Raw genomic sequence first — 16217 nt, 5'->3', positions numbered from 1 at the left:
TGAAAAGGTGTTTCAATGTTGAGCAGGTATGGTTAAAGTTAGTGGAGCTGAACTTCTAACTGTTGTTATTTATAGATCCCCAGACTCCGATTTCACAACATTTTTGCTAAAATTAGAGGAGGTTCTTGGTTCACTTTATAGAAAATACAAAAAAATAGTTATATGTGGTGACATATTAATTGCATAAGTGATTGTGCAAGGAAAATGATGCTGGTAGACCTCCTTAATTCATATAATCTTATGCAAACTGTATTCTTTGCAACGAGAGTGCAAGGGAACAGTAGAACAATCATAGACAACATTTTTGTTCATTCCTCATTACTAGAAGGGCATTTTGTTAGCAAAAAGGTGAATGGCCTTTCAGATCATGATGCACAAATTTTAACTCTAAAAGATTTTTGTGCTGCAGCACATGTTAAATATAGTTATCAACTGTTTAGTAAAGCTGATCCATTTGCTGTAGAGACCTTTGTAAACCTTATCAAGGAACAAGAGTGGCAATATGTTTATAGTGCTGATACAGTTGACGATAAATATAATGCGTTCCTGAAGACTTTTCTCGTGCCCTTTGAAAGTTGCTTTCCGTTAGAACGTTCAAAACAAGGTACTAGCACAAACAGGCAGCCTGGGTGGCTGACTAGAGGGATAAGAATATCTTGTAGACCAAAGTGGCAATTACATCAAAACGTTAGAATCAGTCCAAATCTAAATGCAGCAGCCCATTATAAACAGTATTGTAAGGTGCTTAAAAATTTTATTAGGAAGGCAAAAAGTATGTGGTATGGAGATAGGATAGCTAAGTCTCAGGATAAAATTAAAACCATATGGTCAGTCGTAAAGGAAGTGGTTGGTCTGCAGAGACAGGTCGAGGATATAGAATCATGGCGCAGTGGTAATGTCGGTGTTACTGATAAGTCGCATATATGTACAGTATTCAATAATCACTTTCTGAATATAGCAGGTGAACTTAATAGAAACCTAGCCCCAACAGGGAATCATACAGCGCTCTTAGAAAAAAGTGTTCCGAGACTGTTACCTGAAATGCTCCTCCATGATACTGACAAGAGGGAGATTGAGTTAATAATTAAATCACTAAAGACCAAGAACTCTCATGGATATGATGGGGTATCTAGCAGAATACTGAAGTATTGTTCTATGTATGTTAGCCCAGTACTTAGCCATATATGTAACTTTTCCTTTAGGAGTGGTCGGTTTCCTGACCGATTAAAGTACTCGGTAGTGAAGCCACTTTATAAAAAGGGAGACAGGGATAATGTTGACAATGTTAGACCTGTTTCTATGCCATCGGTGTTTGCTAAAGTTATCGAGAAGGTTGTATATACAAGGTTACTGGAGCTTTTAAATTCACATAATTTGCTGTCAAATGTGCAGTTTGGTTTTAGAAATGGTTTAACAACTGAGTCCGCAGCTCGTGGTCGTGCGGTAGCGTTCTCTCTTCCCGCGCCCGGGTTCCCGGGTTCGATTCCCGGCGGGGTCAGGGATTTTCTCTGCCTCGTGATGACTGGGTGTTGTGTGATGTCCTTAGGTTAGTTAGGTTTCAGTAGTTCTAAGTTCTACGGGACTGATGACCATAGATGTTAAGTCCCATAGTGCTCAGAGCCATTTGAACCATTTTTTAACAACTGAAAATGCTATATTCTCTTTTCTCTGTGAGGTTTTGGACGGATTAAATAAAAGGCTGCGAACGCTAGGTGTTTTCTTTGGTTTAACGAAGGTTTTTGACTGTGTTGACCACAAAATATTACTGCAGAAGTTGGACCATTATGGAGTAAGGGGAGTAGCTTACAATTGGTTCGCCTCTTTCTTTAAGAACAGAAAGCAGAAGGTAATTCTCCGCAATATTGAGAGTTGTAGTGATGTTCAGTCCCAATGGGGCACTGTTAACTGGGGCGTTCCCCAAGGGTCGGTGCTGGGGCCACTGCTGCTTCTTATTTATATAAATGATACGCCTTCTAGTACTACAAGTGATTCAAAAATATTTCTGTTTGCTGATGACACCAGCTTGGTAGTGAGGGATCTTGTGTGTAATATTGAAACAGTATCAAATAATGTAGTTCATGAAATAAGTTTGTGGCTTGTGGAAAATAATTTGATGCTAAATCACAATAAGACTCAGTTTTTACAGTTTCTAACTCACAATTCAACAAGAACCGATATTTTGATCAGACAGAATGGGCATATTATAAGCGAGACGGAACAGTTCAAGTTCCTAGGCGTTCGGATAGATAATAAGCTGCTGTGGAAAGCCCATGTTCAGGATCTTGTTCAGAAACTAAATGCTGCTTTATTTACCATTATAACAGTATCTGAAATAAGCGACAGTTCAACACGAAAAGTAGTCTACTTTGCATATTTTCATACGCTTATGTCGTATGCTATTATTTTTTGGGGTAATTCTTCTGATTCAAAAAGGGTATTTTTGGATCAAAAACGGGCTGTTCGAGCTATATGTGGTGTAAGTTCGAGAACCTCTTGTCGACCCCTATTCAATAGTCTGGGAATTCTGACATTGCTCTTACAGTATATATTTTCTTTAATGTCGTTTGTTGTTATCAATATTAGCTTATTCCCAAGAGTTAGCAGCTTTCACTCAGTTAACACTAGGCAGAAATCAAATCTGCATGTGGAATGCACTTCCTTGACTCTTGTGCAGAAAGGAGTGCACTATTCAGCCGCATCCATTTTCAATAAGCTATCACAAGAACTCAAAAATCTTATCAGTAGCCCAAACACTTTTAAGTCTAAACTGAAGAGTTTCCACATGGCTCACTCCTTCTATTCTGTCGAGGAGCTCCTGGAAGATCTGAAAAATTAAGCGTATTCCTGTGTTACATTGTTGATTTTCTTTATTTAAACTTACGACTTGTCGCCTGAATATGTTTCTTATATTTCATTTTATCTGTTTCTACTATCGTACTATAATTTCATGTATTGACTCGTTCCATGAACATGCAGACCTCTCCTTAATTTGGTCCCACGGAACAATAAATAAATAAATAAATAAATAATTAAAAAATTAAACCCATGGATTTCTTTCCCTATGGGGGAAGCCTGTCGGATGCTCGCCAAGCACAAAGTCGTAGTGGTTACACACCCTCTACCGAAGACCGGAGCACCTTTGGATGACTTGATAATCCACAAGCCCAGCCCATTTCCGGATTGTTACTAACCACAAACTATTGCCTCACACATGCTGTTTCAGGAGAGTATCTACTGTCATGCTGATGTAGTGATCGTCTCTGAACTGTTACTCTACTGTACATGGTACACAGTACTGCAACATATGTTCATTTCCTTCATCATTTAACGTTCCCTTAAGTTCAATAAGGGGACAGTACGTAACCACGAAAAAGACCCCCATACATGAACACCACCTCCTCGGGATTTCATCATCGGCACAACAAAAGACGGCGGGTAACATTCTCCAGGCATTCGCCAAATCCAAACCGTTCTTCCTGATCCCCACAGTGTACAGCGTGGTTCGTCGGTCCAAAAAAATGGCTCTGAGCACTATGGGACTTAACATCTATGGTCATCAGTCCCCTAGAACTTAGAACTACTTAAACCTAACTAACCTAAGGACATCACACAACACCCAGCCATCACGAGGCAGAGAAAATCTCTGACCCCGCCGGGAATCGAACCCGGGAACCCGGGCGCGGGAAGCGAGAACGCTACCGCACGTCGTCGGTCCAAATCACTCGTTTCCAAACATCAACTGTCCAGTGGCGTCGTCTTTTACACCATCTCAAACGTCGCTTGTAACTGACCTCAGAACTGTGTGTCTTATGAGGAGCTGCTCGACCGTTGTAACCAGTTCCTTTTAACTTCCTACGTACAGCCACTGTTCTAGCCGGACTCCTGGTGACACTTTGGAAATCACGAGTGATTTCTTCCGATTACGTTATGCGACTTTTTACAACCACCATTCGCAATGCTCGACGACCCTTGTCCATCAGTACATGAGTTCTGCCTGATTTTATCTTAATAGTGGTTATTCCTTCGCGTTTTTACGTCACAATCATATCACCAATAGTCAACTTGACAGCTTTGGAGGAGTTTAAATATGTCTGTTATTTGTTACTCAGGTAACATACAAAGAATAGTCCGCATTCGAAGTCACTGAGTATCTCCTGGCCGACTCATTCTGCTGTTATTTTTTTAATGTTTCTGTTTTGACAAAAACTACTCCCAGCCTTCTTTAATAACGGCAGGTCCGCCTAGCGTGACTTCTATTCGTGAATTCCCCCTTATACAGGGGTAGCCGGACACTTTTGATCAGAGAGTGTACATCACTTGCAGATACAAAATTACAACTGGTTCGGTCGAGAACAAGATACTTGTTGACATCACCAACTACGGAGTTGCACTACTTAAGGATCACAATCTAAGAGTTTCTCTTTTGCTCGTGCAGATCGCAGTTCCGACAGAGATCGGACACCTCCAGCGAAGTTCGTCACCTTGATTTGATTCATTGGTTTATCCTCCAAAAGTAATTTTGTAATAAATAATGTTGCAAATATGAAGCGTCATTTAAAATTATGCACATTGTCGTCAGTTTCGTGCGGAAGTTTCTACGGTCTGCCGTAGCTCAAAGACAACGTGACCTACCGATTGAAATTTTCATACACTCTGAGTCCAGATGTCTCGACCATTTGTCATACTGGAGACGATAAGGTGCCTACCCCTTCTGATACCTACAGCCATAAAAGTGAATGTAGCTGGGTACTGATATTACGACCTTTAACGTGGCAGGATCCACAAACAGATGCACAAAACTAAAAAAGCCTATATCTCTGACGTCGGTCAGTTGTAGAATTTTGGAACGTGTTCTACGCTCGTCCATTTTGACAGTTCTGGAGACCGAAAATCTCCTGTGTAGGAACGAACATGTGTTTCGAAAGCAACGATCGCGTAAAACACAGCTCTTACTGTTCGCCCTCGAGACCCAGAAAGCAGTGGACACAGGAACCTCGGTAGATGCCGTGTTCCTTCGCGTCCGGAAGGCATTCCATACATTTCCACACTGCCGCCTACTGAACAAGATACGAGCGTACGGAACATCAGGCTAGGTGTCAACGACTGTGTTATGGGTTTCAAATAATGGAGCACAGCAACCAGTCGCCCTTTCCTTTCAGGCCTTATTAGAGCAAAACTAGATTTCGGCTAGTGCCTAGCCATTATCAATGCACTATTTCATAGTTTCAGTACATGTCCTAGTACGTCATTCCCCTGTTGTTCGGTCTTCTGTCACAGTTCATTCATGACTTGAATGATCTATGGCAGAAACTCGAAGAATAGGGAACTGGCGTACTAGGATAGATATTGGAACTATGAAATAGTGCATTGATAATGGCTAGGCACTAGTCGAAATCTAGTTTTGCTCCAATAAGGCCTGAAAGGAAAGGGCGACTGGTTGCTGTGCTCCATCATTTTAAAAATCAGACCAGATGTGTGAATGGATTGAAGAGTTTCTAGCAAACAGAACATGGCATGTAATCATCACCGGAGACGTATCTTCAGACTTAAAAGTAACTTCTGGTGTACCCGAACGGAGTATTACAGGACTACTACTTTTCACAATATTTATAAATGATCCAGTAGATAGCGTCAGAAGTTCCCTGAGGCTTTTTCACGATCATGCTGTTGTATACGGAGAAGTCACAACGATAGAAAATAGTAGCGAAATGCAGGAGGACCTGTAGAGGATTGACGTTCTGTGCACGTACCCTCAACATAAACAAATTAACGTATTGCATATAAATAGAGAGAAAGACCCAGTAGTGTATGATTACACAATTGCAGAACAATCACTGGGAGTAGTCACATCCATAAAATGTCTAGCACCAAACTACGGAGCGTTTTAAAGTCGAACGAGCACATAAAACCAATCGCAAATGAGGCAGATGCCAAAGTCACATTCATTGGAAGAATACTCATGAAGTGTGGTGTACACCTACAGAGGAGGTAGCTTACGAAAGCCTCGTCCCACGAACACTTGAATATTGCCCGTCAGTGTGGCATCTGTGACAGATGGGATCGAAAGAAGAAATAGATATGATCTGAACAAGAGCAGCGCGTTTCGTTACGGGTCCTTTTGTAAGAATGAAAGCGTTGCGGAGATTCTCAGCCAACATCAATTGCAGACATTGCAAGAGAGGCGTTCTCCATCACGTGGTGCTTTACTGTTGTACGAGGTGCATTCAAGTTCTAAGGCCTCCGATTTTTTTTCTAATTAACTACTCACCCGAAATCGATGAAACTGGCCTTACTTCTCGACGTGATCACCCTGCAGACGTACACATTTTTCACAACGCTGACGCCATGATTCCATGGCAGCGGCGACTGCTTCTTTAGGAGTCTGTTTTGACCACTGGAAAATCGCTGAGGCAATAGCAGCACGGCTGGTGAATTTGCGGCCACTGAGAGTGTCTTTCGTTGTTGGAAAAAGCCAAAAGTCACTAGGAGCCAGGTCAGGTGAGCAGGGAGCATGAGGAATCACTTCAAAGTTGTTATCACGGAGAAACTGTTGCGTAACGTTAGCTCGATGTGCGGCTGAGTTGACTTGGTGAAACTGCACACGCGCAGCCCTTCCCGGACGTTTTTCTTGCAGTGCAGGAAGGAATTTGTTCTTCAAAACATCTCCGTAGGATGCACCTGTTACCGTAGTGCCCTTTGGAACGCAATGGGTAAGGATTACGCCCTCGCTGTCCCAGAACATGGACACCATCATTTTTTCAGCACTGGCAGTTACCCTAAATTTTTTTGGTGGCGGTGAATCTGTGTGCTTCCATTGAGCTGACTGGTGCTTTGTTTCTGGATTGAAAAATGGCATCCACGTCTCATCCATTGTCACAACCGACGAAAAGAAAGTCCCATTCATGCTGTCGTTGCGCGTCAACATTGCTTGGAAACATGCCACACGGGCAGCCATGTGGTCGTCCGTCAGCATTCGTGGCACCCACCTGGATGACACTTTTCGTATTTTCAGGTCGTCATGCAGGACTGTGTGCACAGAACCCACAGAAATGCCAACTCTGGAGGCGATCTGTTCAACAGTCATTCGGCGATCGCCCAAAACAATTCTCTCCACTTTCTCGATCATGTCGTCAGACCGGCTTGTGCGGGCCAGAGGTTGTTTCAGTTTGTTTTCACACGATGTTCTGCCTTCATTAAACTGTCGCACCTACGAACGCACTTTCGACACATCCATAACTCCATCACCACATGTCTACTTCAACTGTCGATGAATTTCAATTGGTTTCACACCACGCAAATTCAGAAAACGAATGATTGCACGCTGTTCAAGTAAGGAAAACGTCGCCATTTTAAGTATTTAAAACAGTTCTCATTCTCGCTGCTGGCAGTAAAATTCCATCTGCCGTACGGTGCTGCCATCTCTGGGACGTATTGAGAATGAACGCAGCCACATTTTAAATCAATGCGCATGTTTCTATCTCTTTCTAGTCCGGAGAAAAAAGATCGGAGGCCTTAGAACTTGAATGCACCTCGTAGTTGCGAGAGCCTACGTTCCTAGAAGAGTCAACCGATACAGGGTGTCTCAAATCTTCTGGGTTAAATTGAAACAGGTCCTAGTCGATCCACACCCAATTATATTGAGACAGGGAACCAGTGGTCGGAAATGCATATTTACTGTGTAATGGATATACACAGGGTACACCGACAGCGTAACAACAACGTAGCTCACAGTAATTGCTCAAAGCGACGACCGTCAGCCTCAGTGCATGTACTGCAAGGGCACGTGCAGTTCTGTCGCCCTCTCGCTAAGATCCCGGGTATATGTTGTGCAGCGGGTGATAAACAGCGTACGCCCCTGACCACCCCTAGACATACTGCACACAACTTAGCCCACAGCATGCGTGTCAAGTGAAGACCGCATTCGTCTCAACGGCGCATTAACCTGTGCCGCATGCACACCATTATCCCTGATGTCGGTTGTCCATTGCATCAAACTACTCGTGATGTGTCCATGGTGAGGTGTGTTACTGTGTACAGCGCATGGTGCATAGTCAAAGATGCATTTAATGTAGGCTGCGGCAGCATGTAGTGTCCATAAATCAGCACCAACGTTCAGAAATCACTTTCCTAACAGGCGTCATCCTAATTCAATAAAATGGTTCAAATAGTTCTGAGCACTAACATCTGAGGTCATCAGTCCCCTAGAACTTAGAACAACTTAAACAGAACTAACCTAAGGACATCACACACATCCATGCCCGAGGCAGGATTCGAACCTGCGACTGTAGCGATCGCACCATCCTAATTCGAAGAAGTTTATCTCTGTGGATACAATCTTACGAGAGACGGGGTTGTACACGTCACAGAGAGTCAGACAATGTTCCCGGCAAAGACACGTCAGAACAACGGACTTTGGGGAGATGGTGTTGGATCGTGTGGTTGACCACCCAGCAATAAGCAGCTGTCGACTTGCACACGAAATGCACACTTCTAAGGATACAGTTTGGAGAGTACTGGTGCAACAGGTATCATAAACAGCGTGTCCGAGCACTCGCAGCAACGGATTTCGAACCCCACGTTTACTTCTGTCAAAAGATTATCCAGCACAGTGCTGTAGTGCCGAATTCCTTACAGTTTATATTGTTCACGGATGAGACCTCATTTACCCATATGGTGCTTTCGACAGCCGCAATAGTCATGTCGAGAGTGAGGACAATCCGCACGCCACCCACATCTGTGGTTATGAGCAACGATTTTCTGTCAGTGGATGGTGTTGTGTACATAGTTCCGCGTAGTCAGCGTGTACAGAACTTTCGCACTAGAGCGCGCCCCGCTAAGCACAACAGCGCAGGCGCAGCGCTCGTCGGTCTCCGCACTACTAGATGGCGCTGCCTTAGAGACGGACCAAATTCTGCTTCCGCCGATCCGCGTATTAATATGTAACGCAGCCATTGAGATTGCTGCTAACATAGAATCTTTTCTCCTCGCGGATCACAATCACGCAGTGATACCTGAACACGCGAGGTATTATAAGGAGTGTACAGACCTCCGATTAGTCTGTACCGATCTGCATTAGTCTGTACCAGTCTATAGTCAAGTTTCAGTCTGCGCCTAATGAGATTACCATATTCCTGTACATAGCCAGGAAGATAAATGTATAGACACTTTCGTCAAGTATCAGAGACATATGTGAGAATAAGATTAACGTACCAATACCAAAGGAACTTCAGATTCTCAATTGTAAATAGCATCCAGAACCAAGTTAAGTAATTTTTATACTTGTTATTATTTTAATAAATGTGTGTGTGAAAATTAATCAAGTTCTGTTTAAAGTTGGTCACCGTCAATCTGCTACTCTAAGCGTGCAAGTGGCATTTCTATCGTCTGACCTAACGGCAGAAGTTAAACACGCCACGATAAGACCACGAGACATATTACTGACACTCGCCTACTTCGTTAGAGTGACAAGTCAAATAATCTGATGGTGTGTGTACCGAAAGTCTTACAGTACACACACCACAGATGGGTAGGCATTGTCTGACTTCCGGTGATAGGTTCGTATTTGCTGCCTCCCCGTTTGACTGGTCCACGTTACCTGGTGTTCCTGCGAGATGTGCCGCCACAGTGCTTGGAGACTGTACGCTTTGTTGTTGGCCAAAGGACGTGGTTTCAACACGACGGTTCACCAGCGCACTTCGATGTTAATGTCCGCAGGCACCTGAAAAACACGTATTCTTGTCGTTGTATTGGACTGAGGGGTCCCGTCCCATGGCCAGCGTGATCGCCGCACCACACACTTCTGGACTTTTTCCACTGGGCTTACGTCAAGATGTTGGTGTATGAAACCCCCACATAAACGGATGACGATCTGCTTGCTAGGATCCAAGCTGCCTTTCCTGGTGCAACAGACACGAGGAATCCTTGAGAGAGTGCGCCGTTGCCAGTAGACTGGTGGTCGTCAGTTTGAACAATTACTTTGAGCTACTTTGTTGTTATGCGGTGTACTCTGTGTACGTCCATAACACAATACACGTGGATTTCCGACCATCGTTTCTATATCTCCATAGAATCAGTTGTGGACCCACTTTCACATGTTTCAGTTCCACCCGAAAGGTTTGAGACGCCCTGTGTATTGCTTCCTCCTACACGTATCTCACGGAAAAGCCATGAACATAAAATTAGTTTCGAGCTCACACGGAGGCTTACAGACAGTCGCTCTTCCAGCGAGCAGTTCGTGACTAGAACAGCGAAAGCGGGAAGTGACAATGGTACATAAAGTACCCACCGCCACACACCGTAAGGCGGTCTAAGGCATATAGATGTAGATGTAGATAGCCAGCCTCTGTGGACGAGCGGTTATAGGCGCTTAGTTCGGAACCGCGCTGCTGCTAAGATCGCAGGTTCGCATCGTGCCTCGGGCGTGGATGTGTGTGATGTTCTTAGGTTAGTTAGGTTTAAGTAGTTCTAAGTCTAGGGGACTGATAACCTCAGATGTTAAGTCCCATAGTGCTTAGACCCATTTGATTTTTTTGTAGATGTAGATAAACGCAACAACTGATTGTTTTCATAACATACACTACTGGCCATTAAAATTGCTACACCAAGAAAAATGCAGATGATAAACGAGTATTCATTGGACAAATATATTATACTAGAACTGACATGTGATTACATTTTCACGCAATTTGGGTTCACAGATCCTGAGAAATCAGTACCCAGAACAACCACCTCTGGCCGTAATAACGGCCTTGATACGCCTGGCCATTGAGTCAAACAGAGCTTGGATAGTGTGTACAGGTAAAGCTGCCCATGCAGCTTCAACACGATACCACAGTTCATCAAGAGTAATGACTGGCGTATTGTGACGAGCCAGTTGCTCGCCCACCATTGACCCGACGTTTTCAATTGGTGAGAGATCCGGAGAATGTGCTGGCCAGGGCAGCAGTCGAACATTTTCTGTATCCAGAAAGGCCCGTACAGGACCCGCAACATGCGGTCGTGCATTATCCTGTTGAAATCTAGGGTTTTGCAGGGATCGAATGAAGGCTAGAGCCACGGGACGTAACACATCTGAAATGTAACGTCCACTGTTCAAAGTACTGTCAATGCGAACAAGAGGTGACCGAGACGTGTAACCAATGGCACCCCATACCATCACGCCGGGTGATACGCCAGTACGGCGATGACGAATACACGCTTCCAATGTGTGTTCACCGCGTTGTCGCCAAACACGGATGCGACCATCATGATGCTGTAAACAGAACCTGGATTCATCCGAAAAAATGACGTTTTGCCATTCGTGCACCCAGGTTCGTCGTTGATTACACCATCGCAGGCGCTCCTGTCTGTGATGCAGCGTCAAGGTTGACCGCAGCCAAGGTGTCCGAGCTGATAGTCCATGCTGCTGCAAACGTCGTCGAACTTTTCATGCAGATGGTTGTTGTCTTGCAAACTTCCCCATCTGTTGACTCAGGGATCGAGACGTGGCTGCACGACCCATTACAGCCATGTGGGTAAGATGCCTGTCATCTCGACTGCTAGTGATACGAGGCCGTTGGGATTCAGCACGACGTTCCGTATTACCCTCCTGAACCCACCGATTCCATATTCCGGTAACAGTCAGTGGATCTCGACCAACATGTCGCGATACGATAAACCGCAATCGCGATAGGCTACAATCCGACCTTTATCAAAGTCGGAAACGTGATGGTACGCGTTTCTCCTCCTTACACGAGGCATCACAACAACGTTTCACCAGGCAACGCCGGTCAACTGCTGTTTGTGTATGAGAAATCGGTTGGAAAGTTTCCTCATGTCAGCACGTTGTAGGTCTCACCACCGGCGCCAACCTTGTGTGAATGCTCTGAAAAACTAATCATTTGCATCTCACAGCATCTTCTTCCTGTCGGTTAAATTTCGCGTCTGTAGCACGTCATCTTCGTGGTGTATCAGTTCTAATGGCCAGTAGTGTATATGTTGGTTTTTACTTCTGTCCAGCTGGTCTTTATCCTTAACCGAGCAATGTGGCACAGTGGTTAGCACATTGGACTCGCATCTGGGAGGACAACGGTTGTAACCCGCGTCCGGTCATCTTGATGTAGGTTTTTCGGGATTTCCCTAAATCGCTTCAGGCAAATGCCGGGATGATTCCTTTGAAAGGGCACGGTCGACTTCCTTCCCTATGCTTCTCTAATCAGATGAGACCGATGACCTCACTGTTTGGTCCCCTCATATCAATCAGTCAACTTATCTTTGTGCTTATATTACCAGATTAAAAAATCGTCAAATTTTGTTTGAAAGTTTAACCAAAGCCAGCACTTGTAAGGCGTATTTCCCGCCGTGGATGGGGGGTTGGCGTGGTCGTTGCCCAGACAGCGGGAACGGGCAGTCGGCACTCGGCATTTGGCTTATCTCGGCTGACTCACTCGTATCGCAGTGCGCCAACCGTATCACACACACAGGCCCGCCGCCGCCACAGTCACGCAGCCCTCGAGCGCTTTTATTCACGAGCACCAGCTCGCCGCGGCCCGTGGGCGGACCAGTTAATTTCCCCACCGAGCAGCTCCTCAGCAGCACACTAGGAAACCAAGGTCGAAGCTTTCCTCTGCTCCGGAATTAACACACGCTGCTTCCGTGAAGTGCGGAGACTCCAATCGAAAGAAGCAGTTTCCTTTGTAAAATGCGGACGCCAGTATCATAAGCTACCCAATCGTGATCGCTAAGTAGGAAGGAGAGCGATAGAACCCCAAAGAAGAAAAGTTTTCTTATGAGGGGCTTTCGAAGAAATGATCCAAGGCTTTAAAAATGAAAACCGCTGAAGGGCTCGCAATGTCATTGCCTACGGAGAAAGGAGTGGTGCGTATAAAAGAGCGCTGAAGTCCCAAATTCGCCGCTAAAGGGATATAGGCGCATACCCACGTAACGACAGAGAGACCACGCACATGCTTCGATCGTCTTCAGCACTATGTAGTGCTGTAAACAGGGAAATTGAGATTCCAAAACAAGAACAAAGTACTGTAGTGCGTTTCTTTACAGCTGAAGTAGTGCGCGGAACGGAAATTCATCGAAGAATGGCACAAGTATACAGAGAACACTGCAGGTCCGTTGCGTCTTAGCATGGCAATATGACCACCAACAGTAAATTCTTTTTACTAATGTTGATTATGCACTGTGCTAGGAAAAAGACCATCGGATAAAGGTCACAATGACACTACCAGTCATGCTGCCCCTATACACATTCTTCATACTCCGATGGGTGGCTACCGGTGTTTGTCCTTCGGTATCCAAGAAAACAATAACAGTACGTTGGTTCCTCTTGCAAACATTTGACAATAACGTCGTCATACATCACATTTCCACGTTTACCACACGCACGTCAGAAATATACGAATGTCACACTAATCCCTTGCCGACATGTCGATGCTTATATACCCGTGTCGGATGTCGCATATACCAAGTAGCAACGCCGTAAATCAGAAACTCTTTGATCGCCCCTTACAACTCATATTCTTGTGCGTTAGCCTCATTGTTGCGAGTAATTGAACAAGCCATAAAATTTTAATCTTAATTTTGTAATGTCAGCTTCCAGGTTTGATAATTTCTCCGTTGCTTCAAGGGGAAGTTTAGTCTGTCTCCCTCCGCCATACTTTCTGGGCTAAGAATTTTTCTTCATAATCCTTCGTTCGAATGATCGTTCTTGCTATACCCTCGAGGAGCACCTCTACATAAATGAAGTAGTGGATGACATCGGAAGTTCCATGGGAGTGTTTGTGGATAATGCACTTGAACGCAGAGGAGGAGGAAAGCCAAATGCTGAACTGCCTGAAGTGAATCGACGCGTAGCGCAAGGAGTGTCAATTGTCCCTCATCGTAAACAAATACACTGTTCTGTGGCATTAATGTGACCACTTGGCGGAAACCGCCGTTCTGGAATGGTACACCGAGGGGCGCTGCTGCTTCGTGAGAATGCAAGTCCCCATATCGCAAATGTCTCAACGCAGTAGTTACACTACCTCAAGCGGGGGACACTCGAGCAAACACACTGCAGTCCTGGCCGCACTGCACAACGACCGCACTGTTTTCCGTATCCTCCGGACACGCTTTATACAACCTGCACTGCTAGTGCATCTGTGCCAAACACAGTAAGATGATTTGCTGAACATTACAGATGTAGATCACTGCATGTTTACTTTTAATGTTGGTATGAAGAGGTACTTTACTTCGCAAACCAGTGCAAGTATTTCAGTGAGGCACTGTTTCACGTATTTGCATGCTAACAACACGGCTTATTCATACAAAAGGTTCCTCTTACGACGTATGTATCAGGGCTGAGTAGGCCTCAGTGCAGAACATGCCACTAGAGAAAAATTCAGGGCATTCACATGGAATCGAACGCTAGGCCTCCAGATAATAACTACGAGACCAAATCATACATCCACGCAAGCAACCACCAGTGGTAAATATCTTAGATGACCATTCCTCCCAGCGTAACGAGACGAGGCAGTGCAACTTGTGAAATTCCAACCTCGGCAATTTATCGCATGCTTGACCCACGTAAAGCAAGCTGCTAGACTGCAGTAGAAAGTGGGTCGAGGTCCACCGGCTGCTGGAGGCCTGCGGTGAGACCACTCGGTTGACCATCCGCCTTCACAATCATCGCATTTCGAGTAACACCTTTAGACAGGCAAATTCAAAGTGTCTTAACAAATATTAATTTACTATTTAACCTTTGTTTCAGAGTCGCAACATTCTTTACCCATACGCAGCTCGACTATCCAAGGGCAAACACATCAGAGTGTGTAAATACATTTCGTTGATTCACTGAAGTTAACAGGCTTCTAGGTAATGATGTCGACCACGATGATGATAACGATGGTGGTTAGTATGGTGACCCGAACGCCTGGTTGTCGTTCGTTGACCGGTGTACTGTTCATCAACTGGGAGGGGGCAATGTTGGGACCAGAGATTGTAACTTCCTGAGCATCAAATCTGCGGCCATACGCTCTGGCTAAACAGACGCCAATCACATTCCCACTTGCTTCAAGTCAGGCACAAAGTGGATTTTGTTGGAGGAGCTGCCTCTTCGTCAGTTTTGCTGTACCGAGACCAATTCTCTCCGCCTTCATGTGCGCAGAAGTCTTCACCATAACAAGAGGCGCTTACAGAGCACTATCACAATGTTGTTATTCCTCCCTCTCCTTCTTCACAATTTGTATGATCAGGCCCTAGGCTTGGGACCGGTAAAATGGGGCGGATGTCCACACATACAAAGGCTAGACATCACAGTATTGTTATCAAACCTGAAGCCCTGTACGCGAGCGGAATATTAATCCTGAACAGATGATCTGGAAAACATCCTGAAGGAAGAACGAAAGAATGCGAGGAAAATACTTGGCCCAGAATATACGGTGGGTGGATGCATAGTAAACTCCTGAAAGACAAAACAGAAATTATCAAACGTGGCAGATTAAAATTTTATAACTTATTCAATGACACCCAATAATGGAGCTTACGCACAAGATTATGAGACATCAGGCGCGTACATGCAACTCCGATTCGGGTATATAAACACAGACATGTAAGCAAGTGGTTAGTGTGGCATTCTTGTCTTTTCGACGCGCGTGCTGTGAATGCGGCAACGTGAACTATGGCAACGTTATTGCCAAATGCATGCAAACGGGACCAACTGTTAATATACAGAGTGTCCGAAAAGACTTTCCCAGATTACATAAATTGAGAACTCAGGCTAGAAGTAAGATACAAATATGAAACTTGTGTCGAATTGTTTACAACTATCAAAGTTTTTTTGTCTGTTTTAGGTTAGCAGTACGTAACTAGTGGATGATGTGCAGCGCCCAAGAAGCCATGTTAACCAACCAGGAGAAGACATAGTGTGTCCTGTGGTACCAATAAGAGACACGATCACCAACCACAGTGCAGAGACACTTCCAGACAACATTTGGAAGGACTCCGCCTGATGTCAAGAGCATTAAAGCCTGGTATGAGAAGTTCAAGAACACAGGATCGGTTGCTGACCTTCCGAGGTCTGGTCGACCAAGAACCTTAGCAGACAGGGTGGAAGCTATAAGGCGGTCTTTTCTGCGAAGTCCGAAGAAATCGGTGCGCAGGGCCTCACGTGAATTACAGATGCCAAAAAGCTCTCACGATGACATTTTACACAAACGTTTATTGTTTCGTGCATACAAAGTGCAAATCGT

General features: G+C 44.8%; 2 protein-coding genes across 2 annotated transcripts in view; both read right to left on the bottom strand.

Annotated features, from left to right (window-relative positions):
* The window catches only part of LOC126252207 (uncharacterized), a 334717-nt gene that overhangs the window by 294783 nt on the left and 23717 nt on the right, over positions 1-16217 (bottom strand). The gene's annotated exons all lie outside the window — the stretch shown is intronic.
* The window catches only part of LOC126252206 (mucin-2-like), a 110101-nt gene continuing 108450 nt past the window's right edge, over positions 14567-16217 (bottom strand). Inside the window, exon 2 of the mRNA XM_049953076.1 lies at positions 14567-14673. Coding sequence (XP_049809033.1) covers positions 14567-14673 — 107 coding nt within the window. The remainder of the gene's footprint in view (positions 14674-16217) is intronic.

Source organism: Schistocerca nitens, chromosome 4 (assembly GCF_023898315.1).
Source record: "Schistocerca nitens isolate TAMUIC-IGC-003100 chromosome 4, iqSchNite1.1, whole genome shotgun sequence".
NCBI lineage: Eukaryota > Metazoa > Arthropoda > Insecta > Orthoptera > Acrididae > Schistocerca > Schistocerca nitens.
The sequence above is the reverse complement of the archived record's forward strand: the minus strand, read 5'-3'. Positions and strand labels throughout refer to the sequence as shown.